The sequence below is a fragment of the Lepidochelys olivacea genome (assembly GCF_965140295.1).
Source record: "Lepidochelys olivacea isolate rLepOli2 genome assembly, chromosome: 2".
Classification (NCBI taxonomy): Eukaryota; Metazoa; Chordata; order Testudines; family Cheloniidae; genus Lepidochelys; species Lepidochelys olivacea.
In genome coordinates, this window is record NC_140412.1 from 81866740 (window position 1) to 81881108 (window position 14369).

A 14369-nucleotide genomic window follows, 5' to 3' on the forward strand; every position below is an offset into this window, starting at 1 on the left:
CTAAAGTATCCTGGGCATGATGTGGTGAGCTAACCCTGAGCCTATGGTATCGATCGGCCATATTTCCATGATGCAGACCAAGATGCGCTTTTGTAATACAGTCTCTGTAACATTTTACCTGTCGTCAATGTGCTCAGCTTACCTCCTTGATTAATCACCCAACATCTTGTTTTGTGTTTTCGAAGTGTACCCATTAGTAGCAGCATAAGTCACTTGTTAGTGACACACAACTATTCTTTCTATAAATTTCTCTCTGAAATGAGTAAACAGTAAATGTTATCAGAGTTGAGCAGGCATCTCTCTGAGCAAGAACTGATTATTGCAACAAAGCATGATGGATTACGACAATTTTGGCTCCACGTTTCAATACACTGGTTTATACCGACATGACAGTAATGGTTTTAAGAAAAAAATGTTTACTAAAAGCTACAAGGAGGACTTACTGGAGTCAGTAAAGGCTCTTGCTGTCTTTCTTTGACAGAGTGAGGCCACAATGTGATGGTTTGTAATCTTCCTTATTGTTAGTGGGATAGCTTATGAGAAAGCTACCATTTAAAGCAATAAGTTGGTGAAAGCTTTCTCAAAGTGTATTTTTCAGTACTGGAAGACTCTTAATACTCCATGAATTCTGCTATGCCATGTAAACTGTTACACTGATAAGTCTTCATTCTATGATTCTGTTATCTGCCAGAATAGTTGCTTTTACTGAAACTCAAACTTATGCTTAAAACCAGGAGTACCTGCAGTATAAATTTATAACTGCATCCTGCTGTATATGTAACAACTGGCTTCAGCTTTCATTTCAGCAGACACCTAGACCAAACTTTCTCTGTCATGTACTTATGCAGTAGAAAATCTAAAAGCACTTCATCATGCCACTGACTTTGCAGGGCACCTTTATGTGACTCTTAATGTTCAGAAACATGTTAGTTAATAAGAAAGGACTCTGTGCCGTCTTTGAAATCTCCACATATTTACAGTTGTGCTGCTCAGAGGATGTTGGGAAGGTTCCGATAATTTTATCAATGGGGAAGATACTGAAAGACGTCAATCACTAGATGTAGCTGAACTTTTTAGGTTTGAACAGACAGCTAGAACTGCATAGATGCAAGTAACACCAAATATTAAATGTGGAAGCTGTAAGTAATAGAATGATAAATTACTCAACGCTGGTTCAAACTGATAGTGACCAAAATAATTGGACTATGCAGGGAGAAACTGGCACGAGGGAAACAATGAGCCACATTGTAGCGGTTGTGTGGGTTTGTTTTTTGTACGGAACATACAGTTGTGTGCATGTTTCAGACATCGCTCTATGGTTGAAGGCGGACTTAAACTTTACTCTTAAACTTTCCTCAGTGGTCATCTTATATTTAATGCTAAATATCACAAGTCAAAGAATCCCCTATTTTGATTCCTACTGCTCCCTGTATTGGTAGCTTTACATAAGTTCATGATGCATATGACTGGAGCTGGCTGCAATGCTTTAAAATAAAGACTAGCTTTGTAGATCAAAATAAAAATTTTCTGCAAGAACTTTCATTCTGGAAGATGGTTCTGATTTTGGTAAACGTCTTCTGCGAAAACTTTGGCTTTTAATGGGAAACTAAAGAAAAGCTTCTTTCTTAAAAACCATATATGAGCAGTTCTAAATATGGTGAATTACATTTAAAATAAATTTTTAGCATGAGTAACAAAAGAATATTAATCTTTGTTATAAAAAAATGAAACTAGAGACATTTCACCTTACATTGTGTGTCCAAAGGGTTGGTCTTATCCATTATAGCATGCAGTATATTGGAATACTTGTTTTTTGGTAAATTAATAGTATTCCTCAAACAGCAGTAGGGTGAAATGCAGAACTTGCAAGTTGAAGGGCTGATGATCAGAACTAGTCTTGAAGTGGACAACAGGGCAAAATTGATTAAAGGTGGGAAGATTGAGGAAAGGGAGTTTTTAAAAAAAACAAAAAAACAAAAAAAAAACTTTTTTTTTCCTAAAGCCTGGTGGTGGGTGGACATGGATTCAGCACTGTTGTTCCAACCTCTGAGATTTTCCATAAAGCCTGGGTCTTGTGCCAGAAAGAACTGCTGACCCAAAGAACAAGCAACCTGTTTTAAAGACCAGAACTTCTCCAGAACTAGAAACTGATTCTGTACCTCCATCGGAAAGCTGGTAATCCACTGGTGTGTAATGTTGCTTCTAGTCATGGTGCTCCATGATCTCAAACCTTAATTGTGCCATTCCATCACCATTTTGCAGCCTATCTTTTTTTTTTCAATTGTGACCTGACTCTAATAAGTAGCATTTGAGCAGCGATCAAAAACTTACTCTTTTTGTGTTTGTTACAGAGCATTTGCTGAGTGGGCAGTAATTTTCCTGTGCTCATGGGTTATCTACCCTCTGTAGTAAGTAAGTATTCCCAAAAGACACTCGATTTCTTACTGCTAGATTTTTTTTTTTTTTGAGATCTCAAGAGAAACTGAAGACACAATTACCTTGATGGCTCAATTTTTTTTTTTCTGGCTGATGGAGGCTTAGTACTGAAATGGTACTCTTGCCCAGGGGGTCCTTTGAAGGAATACTGTCTGGCTGTGGAGCTGCTTCAATCTTTTTGTTATACTAATGTGCCATTCTGTAGTGCCTTTTAAAGTGTGTTACAAACATGAAGGCTCAGCTATAGGATGGGTATTTTTACACTGTCTCTGAAAGAAAAGTTGAAAGACTCTTCCCAAGCTAGCACAATGAGTAAGTGGCAGAGATAAGCGGAGAACCTAGAAGTTCTGTCATGGTAGACTGTACTACTTTAGGTAGACTGCTAAACAAGATTGGACAACGAATACCTGGAAAAGTACAATATAATAATGTGCTTTTTGAAGCTGGGCATTACTACAGATAATTCTAGGGAAATATGTTTGGGAAGGAAGAAGATCCTTCACAATTCAGAATGTCCAAATGTAGAGCTTCTATTAACTTGTCTAAGATTGTGTTCTTTCAGAAAGCGAAATTAAATGAGCCATGTTGCCCTCTTGACTCCATAAAGACAGGTAATATTTCAGAAATGCCAAAAAATTAAGTCTTGCTCTTTTTTTTAAACTTTATTTTACACATCTCCATCTTTGACAGCGGCTGGCCTAGTTCTCTTTCCTGACAAGTCTAGATTTCTTCCTTCCCATCTCTGTCCATCCTCTCCAGCTGCCTCAAGCCTTGGTTGATATGCAGTACTTCCGTAGGGCTGCTTGCAGCTGTGCTAGCATGCCACTTATATGATCCCATGTATTTGTGGCACTGAAGTCCCAAAGATCAGTGGTATGATTCTGCCTGTTTTTGGAATATGCCATTGTTAATGGACCTCAGTTTAAATTAACTTAGAAAATAAAATACCACATAAGGCATTGGCTGTATTGAATTGGGATATATGATATGAATTGGAAGATGAGCACTGTATTAGAGCAGTCTAATCCAAACTGCTCTAAATACCAGCAGGTTTCAAGGAAAATGTCTTTGTGGCCCAGCAGCTTTCCTTTTCACACTTACAGCTGTAATTTGAACTTAGTCTAATGAAGGCTGCAGAATTTTCTGTTTAGTAACTGGAGTTCTTATGCTGTCCCAGTGGGTATGGGTGTATGTATATTTATTATTTGTATTACTATAGCATCTAGGAGCCCAGTCATGGATGAGGAATGCGCTTACTAGGCACTGTACAAACGCAGAATAAAAAGATGGTCCCTGCCCTATTGACCCATGTAACTGAAGACCATGTAGGTATTAAACTTTAACAAAAATTGCAGTGACAGAGTAGTGCAGTTCATAGTCTCACAGGTAAAATCATTGTCATTCTTTCTGAGATAACTAGATGGATTAATTGTTACTAGTTGAAACTATCAAATTTACAAACTGTTACTGTAATCTTGTACCCCCATATCATAATACAGAAAGCCTAACTGAAATAGTTAACTTGTCTTAAACCCATCTCGCTGATCTCAAAACTCTCATAATTCAACAGTGGAAATAGTTGAAATCTGTATTCTTGATCTGCTACAACTCTAGCACAAACTGCGCTTTACAGAGATTATGAATGGAATGCATGGTAGGGATACATTGCTCTAGTACTTGGACTGGGTTTCCAGAACTGTGCACACACTGAGATCGATAACATTTCAATCCCAATGTGAGATTACATTAAAAGCAGCTACTGAACTTGTTCTTACTGCTCTAAAACAAAAGGTGGAAGGGAAGCGAATGAGACTGCACAAAACAGAATGATACAAATAAATACAAGGAAACTCCTCTGGAAACTGTCATGCTGAGTATGTTCCCTTGTCTGTCTGCAAATCTAGTTGAATGAAATGCTAGTAATATCCAATAGAATCTTATTTATAAATCTTGGAGAGGCAGGGGGTGGGAATGCCTTTGGCCCTGAAGATGCTGTAGTGGGAAAGTAACTCTAAATTGCCTTGCTTTTCTGCTGCTTCATCAGTACTTATTGGGACACTTCTTCAGACTCTTTTTTTTTTTTTTTGAAGACTTTGATGGGGAAAGGGATGGTCATTAGTGTCCACTTACTTTCATTGATCCTCAGCCAGTATTTTGTATTTGCATTCCACTCAAAAATGGGTCACAAAACTCAGTCCAAAATTCACAACATAGCAAATGGGCAATTTTGTAAGACTTGAACCGAAGCAGTCTTTCGTTACAGAAGGCTAGAGTTCAAAATGATTGAAAAATCAGTTGCTTTATGTTTTGTTGAGTTTTGTTTTTTTTAAATATGCAAGAACTTAATGAATGTAGTGGAAGGGAGTGGCTTGCCTTAGAGCAGTGTTCTAACTCCTGCTGGTAGAATCGGGGACCAGGCCCATTTAGTTCTGAAGAAAAGTAGCCTGCCTGTCTTTGCAAGCAGCTTATCGCAAGGTGGATTTGTGAATGTTGGCGCACTGGAAGTGCTCTTGTAGAAGAGAAGTAAAGAATATGCCTGGTCATTAGCAAGTGGGAAGAAAATAAAATAGCACTGAGCATGAATGGTCCAATAAACACATTGCATTTTTTACTTGGGGGAAGGGCTGTTAGGCTTCAAAGAAGTTTATCTTCCATTGGTGGTTGCATTTATATAGATTATGTGGAGGCCATACAAGGGAACTGCAATTAGAGTAAAAGAATCAGAGGCTAAAAGTGGAAGGAGAACCAATTTTTTCACTTTAAAATAGGATGTAGGTCCTATGGAGTTTCAGCTGCTTTTTGGAAACTTCTTTCATTGAAAGTCATCCTTCCTCTTTAAGACTTGCTCATTTAGTCTCCTGTCCTGCACTGAGCTCCAAACTGGTGGACTTCTTTAAATTCTGGGGCTCTGCGTGGACATAGGTATCTGCCCACTTTAATAAACTTATAAGATTGGGGCCCATATTTTATCTTAAATTAGATTTTTTTTTCTTCCCTTTCCCTCTGAGTTAACTTTTAAAACAAAGGAATTCAATTTTCAACTTCCAGTCACATTGACTTGAATAGTCTAATTTTTTCCTCACTTTGTTTACTTTAGCTGCTGTCTAATGCTACAAGGACCACAAGGGAGAAACTCTTTATTTAGGTATTAGGAGCTTTAAGTATTTGGATAAGTGTTCAGCAGCTGTGAAGCCTGGCAATTTATGGAAGAAGACCATTATTGCTGCAAAGCTGGCTATTTTTGAGAAAGGAGAATTCACTTTTGGGGCATGGTACTCATTACACAATTATGAGTAACATTCCATGAATGACCAAGCAGACTAAAGGATTGTAGAAGAGCTGTTTTAAGATTCTGACTCTACCAGTGAAAGAAAAGAAACTCAATTACTGGGCTTGGTTTTGGAGCACATATGGCACCTACTGTTCCTCAAACTGTCATCCTTTGGTGCTGCTGGAATCTTCTCACAATACAACATTCTAGTTGAGACTTCCTGGATTTTATTCACTTTAGTTAATTACTTTTGATAGTTTTCAAAAGGGCTGTTTAAGTTTTATTTGACACAGGCACTTAGGAGCCGAAATCACTTTTGAAAATGGGACTTGGATGCATTTTGAAATTTTTACCCTTTATCACTATCTTGTGGTAAAGACCGGAGGCTACATTTTAGTTTGCAATCTTTTATAATAAGTATTCAGATGTCTTTCTAACACTTTTTCCATGGGTAAAGTTGCAACTTTAGCATTTCACCTACCTAAGAACTTAAGTCTTGCTATTCAACTGGCGAAATTTAAGGAAACTAACGTACATTTTGTTAAAATACCCCCAAGTGAAGTGTTGCATTGAATCTTTTTATAAATTGTGGGCACAGCTGACTTTAAACAAACATGCTACCTTGTTTGAGACCCAAAGATTGTAGCACAATGATGCTGAAAGTGAACTTGGCAATAAACAAAAGTGAAACTGACCTAATCAGCTTTCGTTGTTTAAGCAGAGATTGATGCAGAAAGTCTGCAAAAAGCATGGAGGCAAGTAAATTACATGTATAAAATTATGATTATTTATAATTTTAGTTAATGTTGGTACATAAGCAGTTCTTGCTTACAATATAAGCTGAAACTGAGTCACTATAACTGCTCCAATGCTGTTTCAGTTAACTGCGTGTGAGAACTGGGAGGGCTGCGAAGGGGGATACGAAGGGGACCCTGAGAAGGAAATGAGGGAAAGGCGGTAGCAGGGGAAGCTGAATGCCTTTACACTGGGGATGTCGAGGAAAAGCAGAGCGGGGGTGTGGGGGGATGGAGAAAGTCAAAGATTGAAGCAGTCTTTGGATTGGAGGGAAGGCAGCAGGTGGAGGGCTTGTTGGGGCGGGGGAGGCTTTCTGGGAGAGGTCCAAGTGTAAATCTTCCCCTAAAAGGAAAGAAAAGGAGGGAATAGCACAGGGAGGAGGAGGGATAGTAGGGATATGTTACTGCTTTCATATTAGTAGTTCTTGGAGCTCAGAAGACAGTGACGCTTGTAGCACCACAGGAAAATAACAAAGGTTTAATAGGTGTGGGGTTTTTTTAATGCAAAACCCATCTGCTAGCCAGTCTCTTCTTGCCCTCTTCCCTCCCCCCAGTTTCCTTGCTCATGTCAGTTTGTGGCTGTTCTATGAACAGTTTACAATGGGGTGTTAGGAGCATTACATCACAGACAAATCAGCCGGTCACACTTTCCCCTCCTTTCATCTCACCTCTTTCACTTCCTTAACTTACTTGAAAACGGTAATTCTAGGGGTTAACACACTCCAATTTTTAAGATGTTGATTAAATATTTGCACCTATGTAACTCTCACTTGCTGAGAAATGCAACTGGATTATATTAATTGGCCCAAATTAGAGCAGAACAGTAGAATTGGCTTGCCGCATGTGAATCCAGTTTAAACACTAGAACAGGCTTTTTTTTTTTTTTATTCTGACTACAAACAAATCTGGGAAACATCGTTTAAAACTTGTAATTGTTTGGAACGTCAGCCAGTCAGATAGCTGTGTGTTGAATTCCGTTGCAGAATTCTGATATATAAACCTTAAACTCTTTTTTGAAAGACTTTTCAATAGTTTAAAAAATGCTGAGACAAAAAATCATCATGTGGGAACAGAATTATCCTGTAATATTGCTCATTTAATCCACAAGTAACACAACACGGCTGCTATAGCTACTTCAGTTTCTATTGTAAATAACTGGTTCAAAGACCAACTAAAATCTCATCTCTCCCAAGAATGTGTCTCTCCAAGCTATTTGAAGGATAGATTCTATTCATACATGTGTCTACTTATAGGTGAGGAATTTGAAACTGGAGCATGAACAGGAGAAAAACAAGATCTTGTCAGAAGCACTAGAGACACTAGCCACTGAACACCATGAATTAGAGCAGTCTCTAGTTAAAGGATCTCCGCCTCTGAGCATCCTTAGTGAGGAACAGTTCTATGATGCTGTTTCAGGTAAGCAAATAACATACAGAACTTGAACATGTGGCAAATGTCTGTGTGTCTGTTTGTTTGTTTGTTTGTAAATGGAAGGGGTCCAAATCTAGTTGTACCGTCTAGGGCACCTTGTATGGAAATGTACTTCAGCATTTGCTTTACTGCAGCAGGACTGCTCATGTACTCAGTTAAACAAGTGCTTAAGTACCGCCTGAATCTGGGCCTAGAACTGTGGCATGTTTCCGTCTACCACGAGCAGAGTTCGCAAAACTTTGGTTGTGGCAGGGCTGATCACTAGAATGGCTACTACTTCCTCAGCCTTTTTCTATCAAGTAAAATGTAAGGGTATTCTGTAAAAACACAAGCCAAGAAACTTTCAATTACAGCTGACATGACTCACAGAAACTTTTTGCTTTCTTTACAATGTTTCATTATGAATTGAGCTAAGGATTGTCCCCAGTCACAGGCTGGGGGATGGATGACTGTTTTTGAGGTGCCAGTTCCCCTTCTTTCCCATAACTTAAATGTCAGTATTGAACTAAAATTTTAATGCAATTTTTTAATTAAAAGCACCTGAGCACAATGACATCTGTGCCTCCATAGGTCTGTTTCTCTGAAGATTGGTTTATTTTGTCTGGGGTGTAAGGGTGTAGGATGTGTGCATGTATTTTTAGATCTTCAAATATATTTTAGGGTGTTCTTAGGGAAAGACTAGATCAAAAGTGTCCAGATCCTTATCTGAACATAGTTAGGGTTTGAACTCACTCTAAGCCCCAGCCTCAGCCCACTTACCCCTGTCTGTGGCATGCCCCTCACCCCCCCTTCCAGCAGCCACAGCCCCACTCTTGGCTCCGAGGGGGGTGTAAGGTAAAAAGTTTGGGGACCACAGGGCTAGAGCCTGAGCTCTGAGACCCTGCGAGAGTAGAGGGTCCCAGAGCTTGGGCTCCAGCCTGAGCCTGAATGTGTCGACACATCAGTTTTTAGCCCCACAGCCTGAGTCAGCTGACCTGGACCAACCATGCTGTGATCTCTTATGTTTGTGTAGGCATACCCATAGTGGTAGCTGAGTCTGGTGTTATAACTCAGGCGTCATAATTCTGGTGTAATAACATCTTATTTCTTGGCCCTGAAGAACTTCACACTGTCCTGGAAATTGTTCTGTGACACACACAAGGAATAAAAAGCAGTGGTATTTATATTTCACCAGATCCATATTGGTTAATCAAGGAGTCTCCTAAGTAGTTTTGAAGGTAAGCCCTACCTACTTGTGTTTGGCTAAAGGAAAGAAGTCCCTTGTCTGTGGTGATGGCAGAGGTGAGGAGGGGGAATTCCATAATGAACAGTGGAAAACTAATTTTAAAATTAAAACTTAGGCTAATGCACCCTCTACATTTTGTCTAGGTTTCTTACTTTTGAAGGGGATTTCCAGTCAAAAGGATTTCTTGTGGTTGAACTGCAGGAGTTGACTGACGTTGAATAATGCAGATTTGGGGTGCAGTTTTCTGAAATCCTAGGATTTCAATCTGGTCACAGAGTTTAAGGCCAGAAGGGGCCTAGTCTGGCCTCCTGTATATTATAAGCCCCCAACCATTCAGCACCCACATTAAACCCAACAACTGAAATTAGACCAAATTATTAGTCTTTAGGAGATTAAAACTATATTCCACAGGTAGAGAATAGGAGGGACCAAAGTGCACCAACGCCTGAGGCCCCTGCAGTGGCTGGGAATTGATCAAGTGACATGTTCCCAGATGATCATGGCAAGCAAACTGAATCCCACGCTACAGAAGAAGGTGGAAAACCTCTAAGGCTGCTGTCAATGTAACCTGGGGGAAAATTCCTTCCTGACAGCACATATGTTCATCAGTTAGATGCAGCCAAGCACCAGTGAAAGGGATATTGGATGGTGTGGACCAGTCTCCAGCTGTGGCCATCTCTAATCCTTCAGAGGAAGGAGACAAAGCCACAACCCAGTATGTTGTATGTGTGCGCGTGCATACTTGAGCACGGGAAGTCCCTTCCTGACTCCTGCAGATTACCGGTTGAAGCATGAGATTTTTAGAAACTCCAAACATGAACCAGAAGATACCTACAAGACTGCCGAGCCCTGCCCCTCACCATCATAATCAACCCCATCATGCAATCCTACTCATAAATTTGTCTAGCTCTCAAAACTGTTTGTCCCCAATGCACCTATTGGGAGGCTGTTCCAGAACCTCACTCTGATGGTTAGAAACCTTTTTCCAGTTTCCCACATGGATTTGTTCATGGTCAGTGTATATCCATTTGTGCTTGTACTGACATTGAAAAGAGATTCTGGCTAAAGGACGGACTTTCTGGTGCTTATCTCCCTGATGTATTTACAGAAAGCAATCCTATATCCCCCCTCAGCCTGCCTTTTGCTAGGCTGAACAAGTCAGGCTCTTCCATTCTCCTTAAAGATAGGCATTCTATTCCACTGATCATCTTTGAGTGTCTGTTCCCGATCTATAAAATGCCTTCATTAATAGCAGTTATATCAGTCAGACAATTATTGGAATTAGGAGGATAGCTGGTCAGGAGTTCATCATTTTCCTGTTGAAAAATGCCCTTTTCTCAAACTGAACTTTTTCATGGGGGAAAAAACTCACCTTTGCTGAAAATTTTCAACTTTTTGTCAGGAAAACTGAGGTGTCATTTCATAGATTCATAGATATTTAGGTCAGAAGGGACCATTATGATCATCTAGTCTGACCTCCTGCACAATGCAGGCCACAGAATTTCACCCACCACTCCTAAAAAAGACCTCACACCTATATCTGTGCTATTGAAGTCCTCAAATTGTAGTTTGAAGACCTCAAGGAGCAGAGAATCCTCCAGCAAGTGACCCGTGCCCCATGCTACAGAGGAAGGCGAAAAACCTCCAGGGCCTTCCAATCTGCCCTGGAGGAAAATTCCTTCCCGACCCCAAATATGGCGATCAGCTAAACCCTGAGCATATGGGCAAGATTCATCAGCCAGATACTACAGAAAATTCTTTCCCGGGTAACTTGGATCTTACCCCATCTAAAAACCCATCACAGGCCATTGGGCCTATTTACCATGAATATTTAATTACCAAAACCATGTTATCCCATCATACCATCTCCTCCATAAACTTATCGAGTTTAATCTTAAAGCAAGATAGATCTTTTGCCCCCACTACTTCCCTCGGAAGGCTATTCCAAAACTTCACTCCTCTGATGGTTAGAAACCTTCGTCTAATTTCTAATCTAAATTTCCTAGTGGCCAGTTTATATCCATTTGTTCTTGTGTCCACATTGGTACTGAGTTTAAATAATGCCTCTCCCTCTCTGGTATTTATCCCTCTGATATATTTATAGAGAGCAATCATATCTCCCCTCAACCTTCTTTTAGTTAGGCTAAACAAGCCAAGCTCCCTGAGTCTCCTTTCATAAGACAAGTTTTCCATTCCTCGGATCATCCTAGTAGCCCTTCTCTGTACCTGTTCCAGTTTGAATTCATCCTTCTTAAACATGGGAGACCAGAACTGCACACAGTATTCCAGGTGAGGTCTCACCAGTGCCTTATATAACGGTACTAAAACCTCCTTATCCCTACTGGAAATACCTCTCCTGATGCATCCCAAGACGACATTAGCTTTTTTCACAGCCATATCACATTGGCAGCTCATAGTCATCCTATGATCAACCAATACTCCAAGGTCCTTTTCCTCCTCCGTTACTTCTAGTTGATGCGTCCCTAGCTTATAACTAAAATTCTTGTTATTAATCCCTAAATGCATGACCTTACACTTCTCACTATTAAATTTCATCCTATTCCTATTACTCCAGTTTACAAGGTCATCCAGATCCTCCTGTAGGGTATCCCTGTCCTTCTCTAAATTAGCAATACCTCCCAGCTTTGTATCATCTGCAAACTTTATTAGCACACTCCCACTTTTTGTGCCCAGGTCAGTAATAAAAAGATTAAATAAGATTGGTCCCAAAACTGATCCTTGAGGAACTCCACTGGTAACCTCCCTCCAACTTGACAGTTCACCTTTCAGTAGGACCCGTTGTAGTCTCCCCTTTAACCAATTCCCTATCCACCTTTCAATTTTCCTATTGATGCCCATCTTATCCAATTTAACTAATAATTCCCCATGTGGCACAGTATCAAACGCCTTACTAAAATCTAAGTAAATTAGATCCACTGCGTTTCCTTTATCTAAAAAATCTGTTACTCTCTCAAAGAAGGAGATCAGGTTGGTTTGGCACGATCTACCTTTTGTAAAACCATGTTGTATTTTGTCCCATTTACCATTGACTTCAATGTCCTTAACTACCTTCTCCTTCAAAATTTTTTCCAAGACCTTGCATACTACAGATGTCAAACTAACAGGCCTATAATTACTTGGATCACTTTTTTTCCCTTTCTTAAAAATAGGAACTATATTAGCAATTCTCCAATCATACGGTACAACCCCTGAGTTTACAGATTCATTAAAAATTCTTGCTAATGGGCTTGCAATTTCTTGTGCCAATTCTTTTAATATTCTTGGATGAAGATTATCTGGGCCCCCCGATTTAGTCCCATTAAACTGTTTGAGTTTCGCTTCTACCTCAGATATGGTGATGTCTACCTCCATATCCTCATTCCCATTTATCATGCTACCATTATCCCTAAGATCCTCTTTAGTCTTATTAAAGACTGAGGCAAAGTATTTGTTTAGATATTGGGCCATGCCTAGGTTATCTTTGACCTCCACTCCATCCTCAGTTTTTAGCGGTCCCACTTCTTCTTTCTTTGTTTTCTTCCTATTTATATGACTATAGAACTTTTACTATTGGTTTTAATTCCCTTTGCAAGGTCCAACTCTACTTGACTTTTAGCCTGTCTCACTTTATCCCTACATATTCTGACCTCAATAAGGTAGCTTTCCTTACTGATCCCTCCCTTATTCCACTCCCTATATGCTTTCTGCTTTTTCTTAATTACCTCTCTAAGATGCTTGCTCATCCAGCTTGGTCTACAACTCCTGCCTATGAATTTTTTCCCCTTTCTTGGGATGCAGGCTTCTGATAGCTTCTGCAGCTTTAATTTAAAATAATCCCAGGCCTCCTCTACCTTTAAACCCATAAATTCTTCAGTCCAATCCACTTCCCTAACTAATTTCCTTAATTTTTGAAAGTCAGCCCTTTTGAAATCAAAAACCCTAGTTGCAGATTTATTTTTGTTAATCCTTCCATTCAATTTGAACTGAATTAGCTCATGATCACTTGAGCCAAGATTATCCCCTACAACCATTTCCTCTATGAGGTCCTCATTACTCACCAAGACCAAATCTAAAATGGCATCCCCTCTAGTCGGTTCAGCAACTACTTGTTGAAGGAATCCATCAGCTATCGCATCTAGGAAAATCTGAGCCCTATTATTATTACTAGCACTCGTCCTCCAGTCTATATCTGGGAAGTTAAAGTCTCCCATGATCACACAGTTTCCATTAGTATTTACTTTATTAAAAACATTAAAAAGGGCTCTATCCATATCCAAATTAGATCCCGGCGGTCTATAGCACACCCCAAGCACTATCCCAGGGGAGGCTCTAATAGTTTTCTTCCCCAATTTAATTGTTGCCCAGACAGACTCAGTCATATCCATTTCATCGCTTCTTATTTCTTTACATTCTATCTCATCATTGATATACAGTGCTACTCCACCACCTTTACCTTTATTTCGGTCTTTCCTAAACAGCACATACCCTTCAATACCTGTAGCCCAGTCATGACTACTATTCCACCAGGTCTCTGTTATACCTATAATATCTGGTTTCACTTCCTGCACCAGTAACTCTAGTTCCTCCATTTTGTTACCTAGGCTCCTTGCATTAGTGTACAAACATCTTAATTTTTGCTGTTTGGCCTCACTCACATTCTGTACCCTATTAGGCACGGTTATTTTACTACCAGTATAACCTATTAGACTTGTATCTACACTGCCCTTCCTCCTACCTACAGCTGTATCCACTCTTACTTCATTTTCTTTCCACTCTATGCTAATTTCTGGCGTGGAGATTACCTGGACATCTCCCAACCATCTCCCCCAAATTCCTAGTTTAAAGCTCTCTTAATCAGTTGTGCCAGCCTCCATCCTAGAAGTCTATTTCCTTTCCTTCCCTTCTCAGATGAAGTCCATCCCGAGAGAACTGTCCTCTATCCATGAATGCCTCCCAATGGCCATACATCCCAAAGCCCTCCTTATAGCACCACTGCCTAAGCCATCTATTGATAGTCATAATCTTGTCACACCTTTATTGCCCTTCTCTAGGAACAGGCAGAATCCCACTAAAGATCACCTGAGCCTCAATTTCCTTAAGCGTCCTCCCCAGCCTAGCATAGTCTCCCTTAATACTTTCCAGCGAGAATCTAGCTGTATCATTTGTTCCCACATGAAGGATAATTAGGGGATTCTTTCCCGCTCCCTTTAGA

General features: G+C 39.9%; 1 protein-coding gene across 7 annotated transcripts in view; it reads left to right on the top strand.

Moving 5' to 3' along the window:
• OSBPL1A (oxysterol binding protein like 1A) overlaps window positions 1-14369 on the top strand; it is a 141279-nt gene that overhangs the window by 80520 nt on the left and 46390 nt on the right. For 5 of the 7 annotated variants that reach the window (XM_084620925.1, XM_084620924.1, XM_084620926.1 and 2 more), the window contains one exon: window positions 7755-7917. The exons of 1 other annotated variant lie outside the window; for it this stretch is intronic. In XM_084620925.1, coding sequence (XP_084477051.1) covers window positions 7755-7917 — 163 coding nt within the window. Of the gene's footprint in view, window positions 1-2380; window positions 2413-7754; window positions 7918-14369 lie in introns of those variants that run through there. One more of the 7 variants, XM_084620930.1, reaches the window with a different exon arrangement.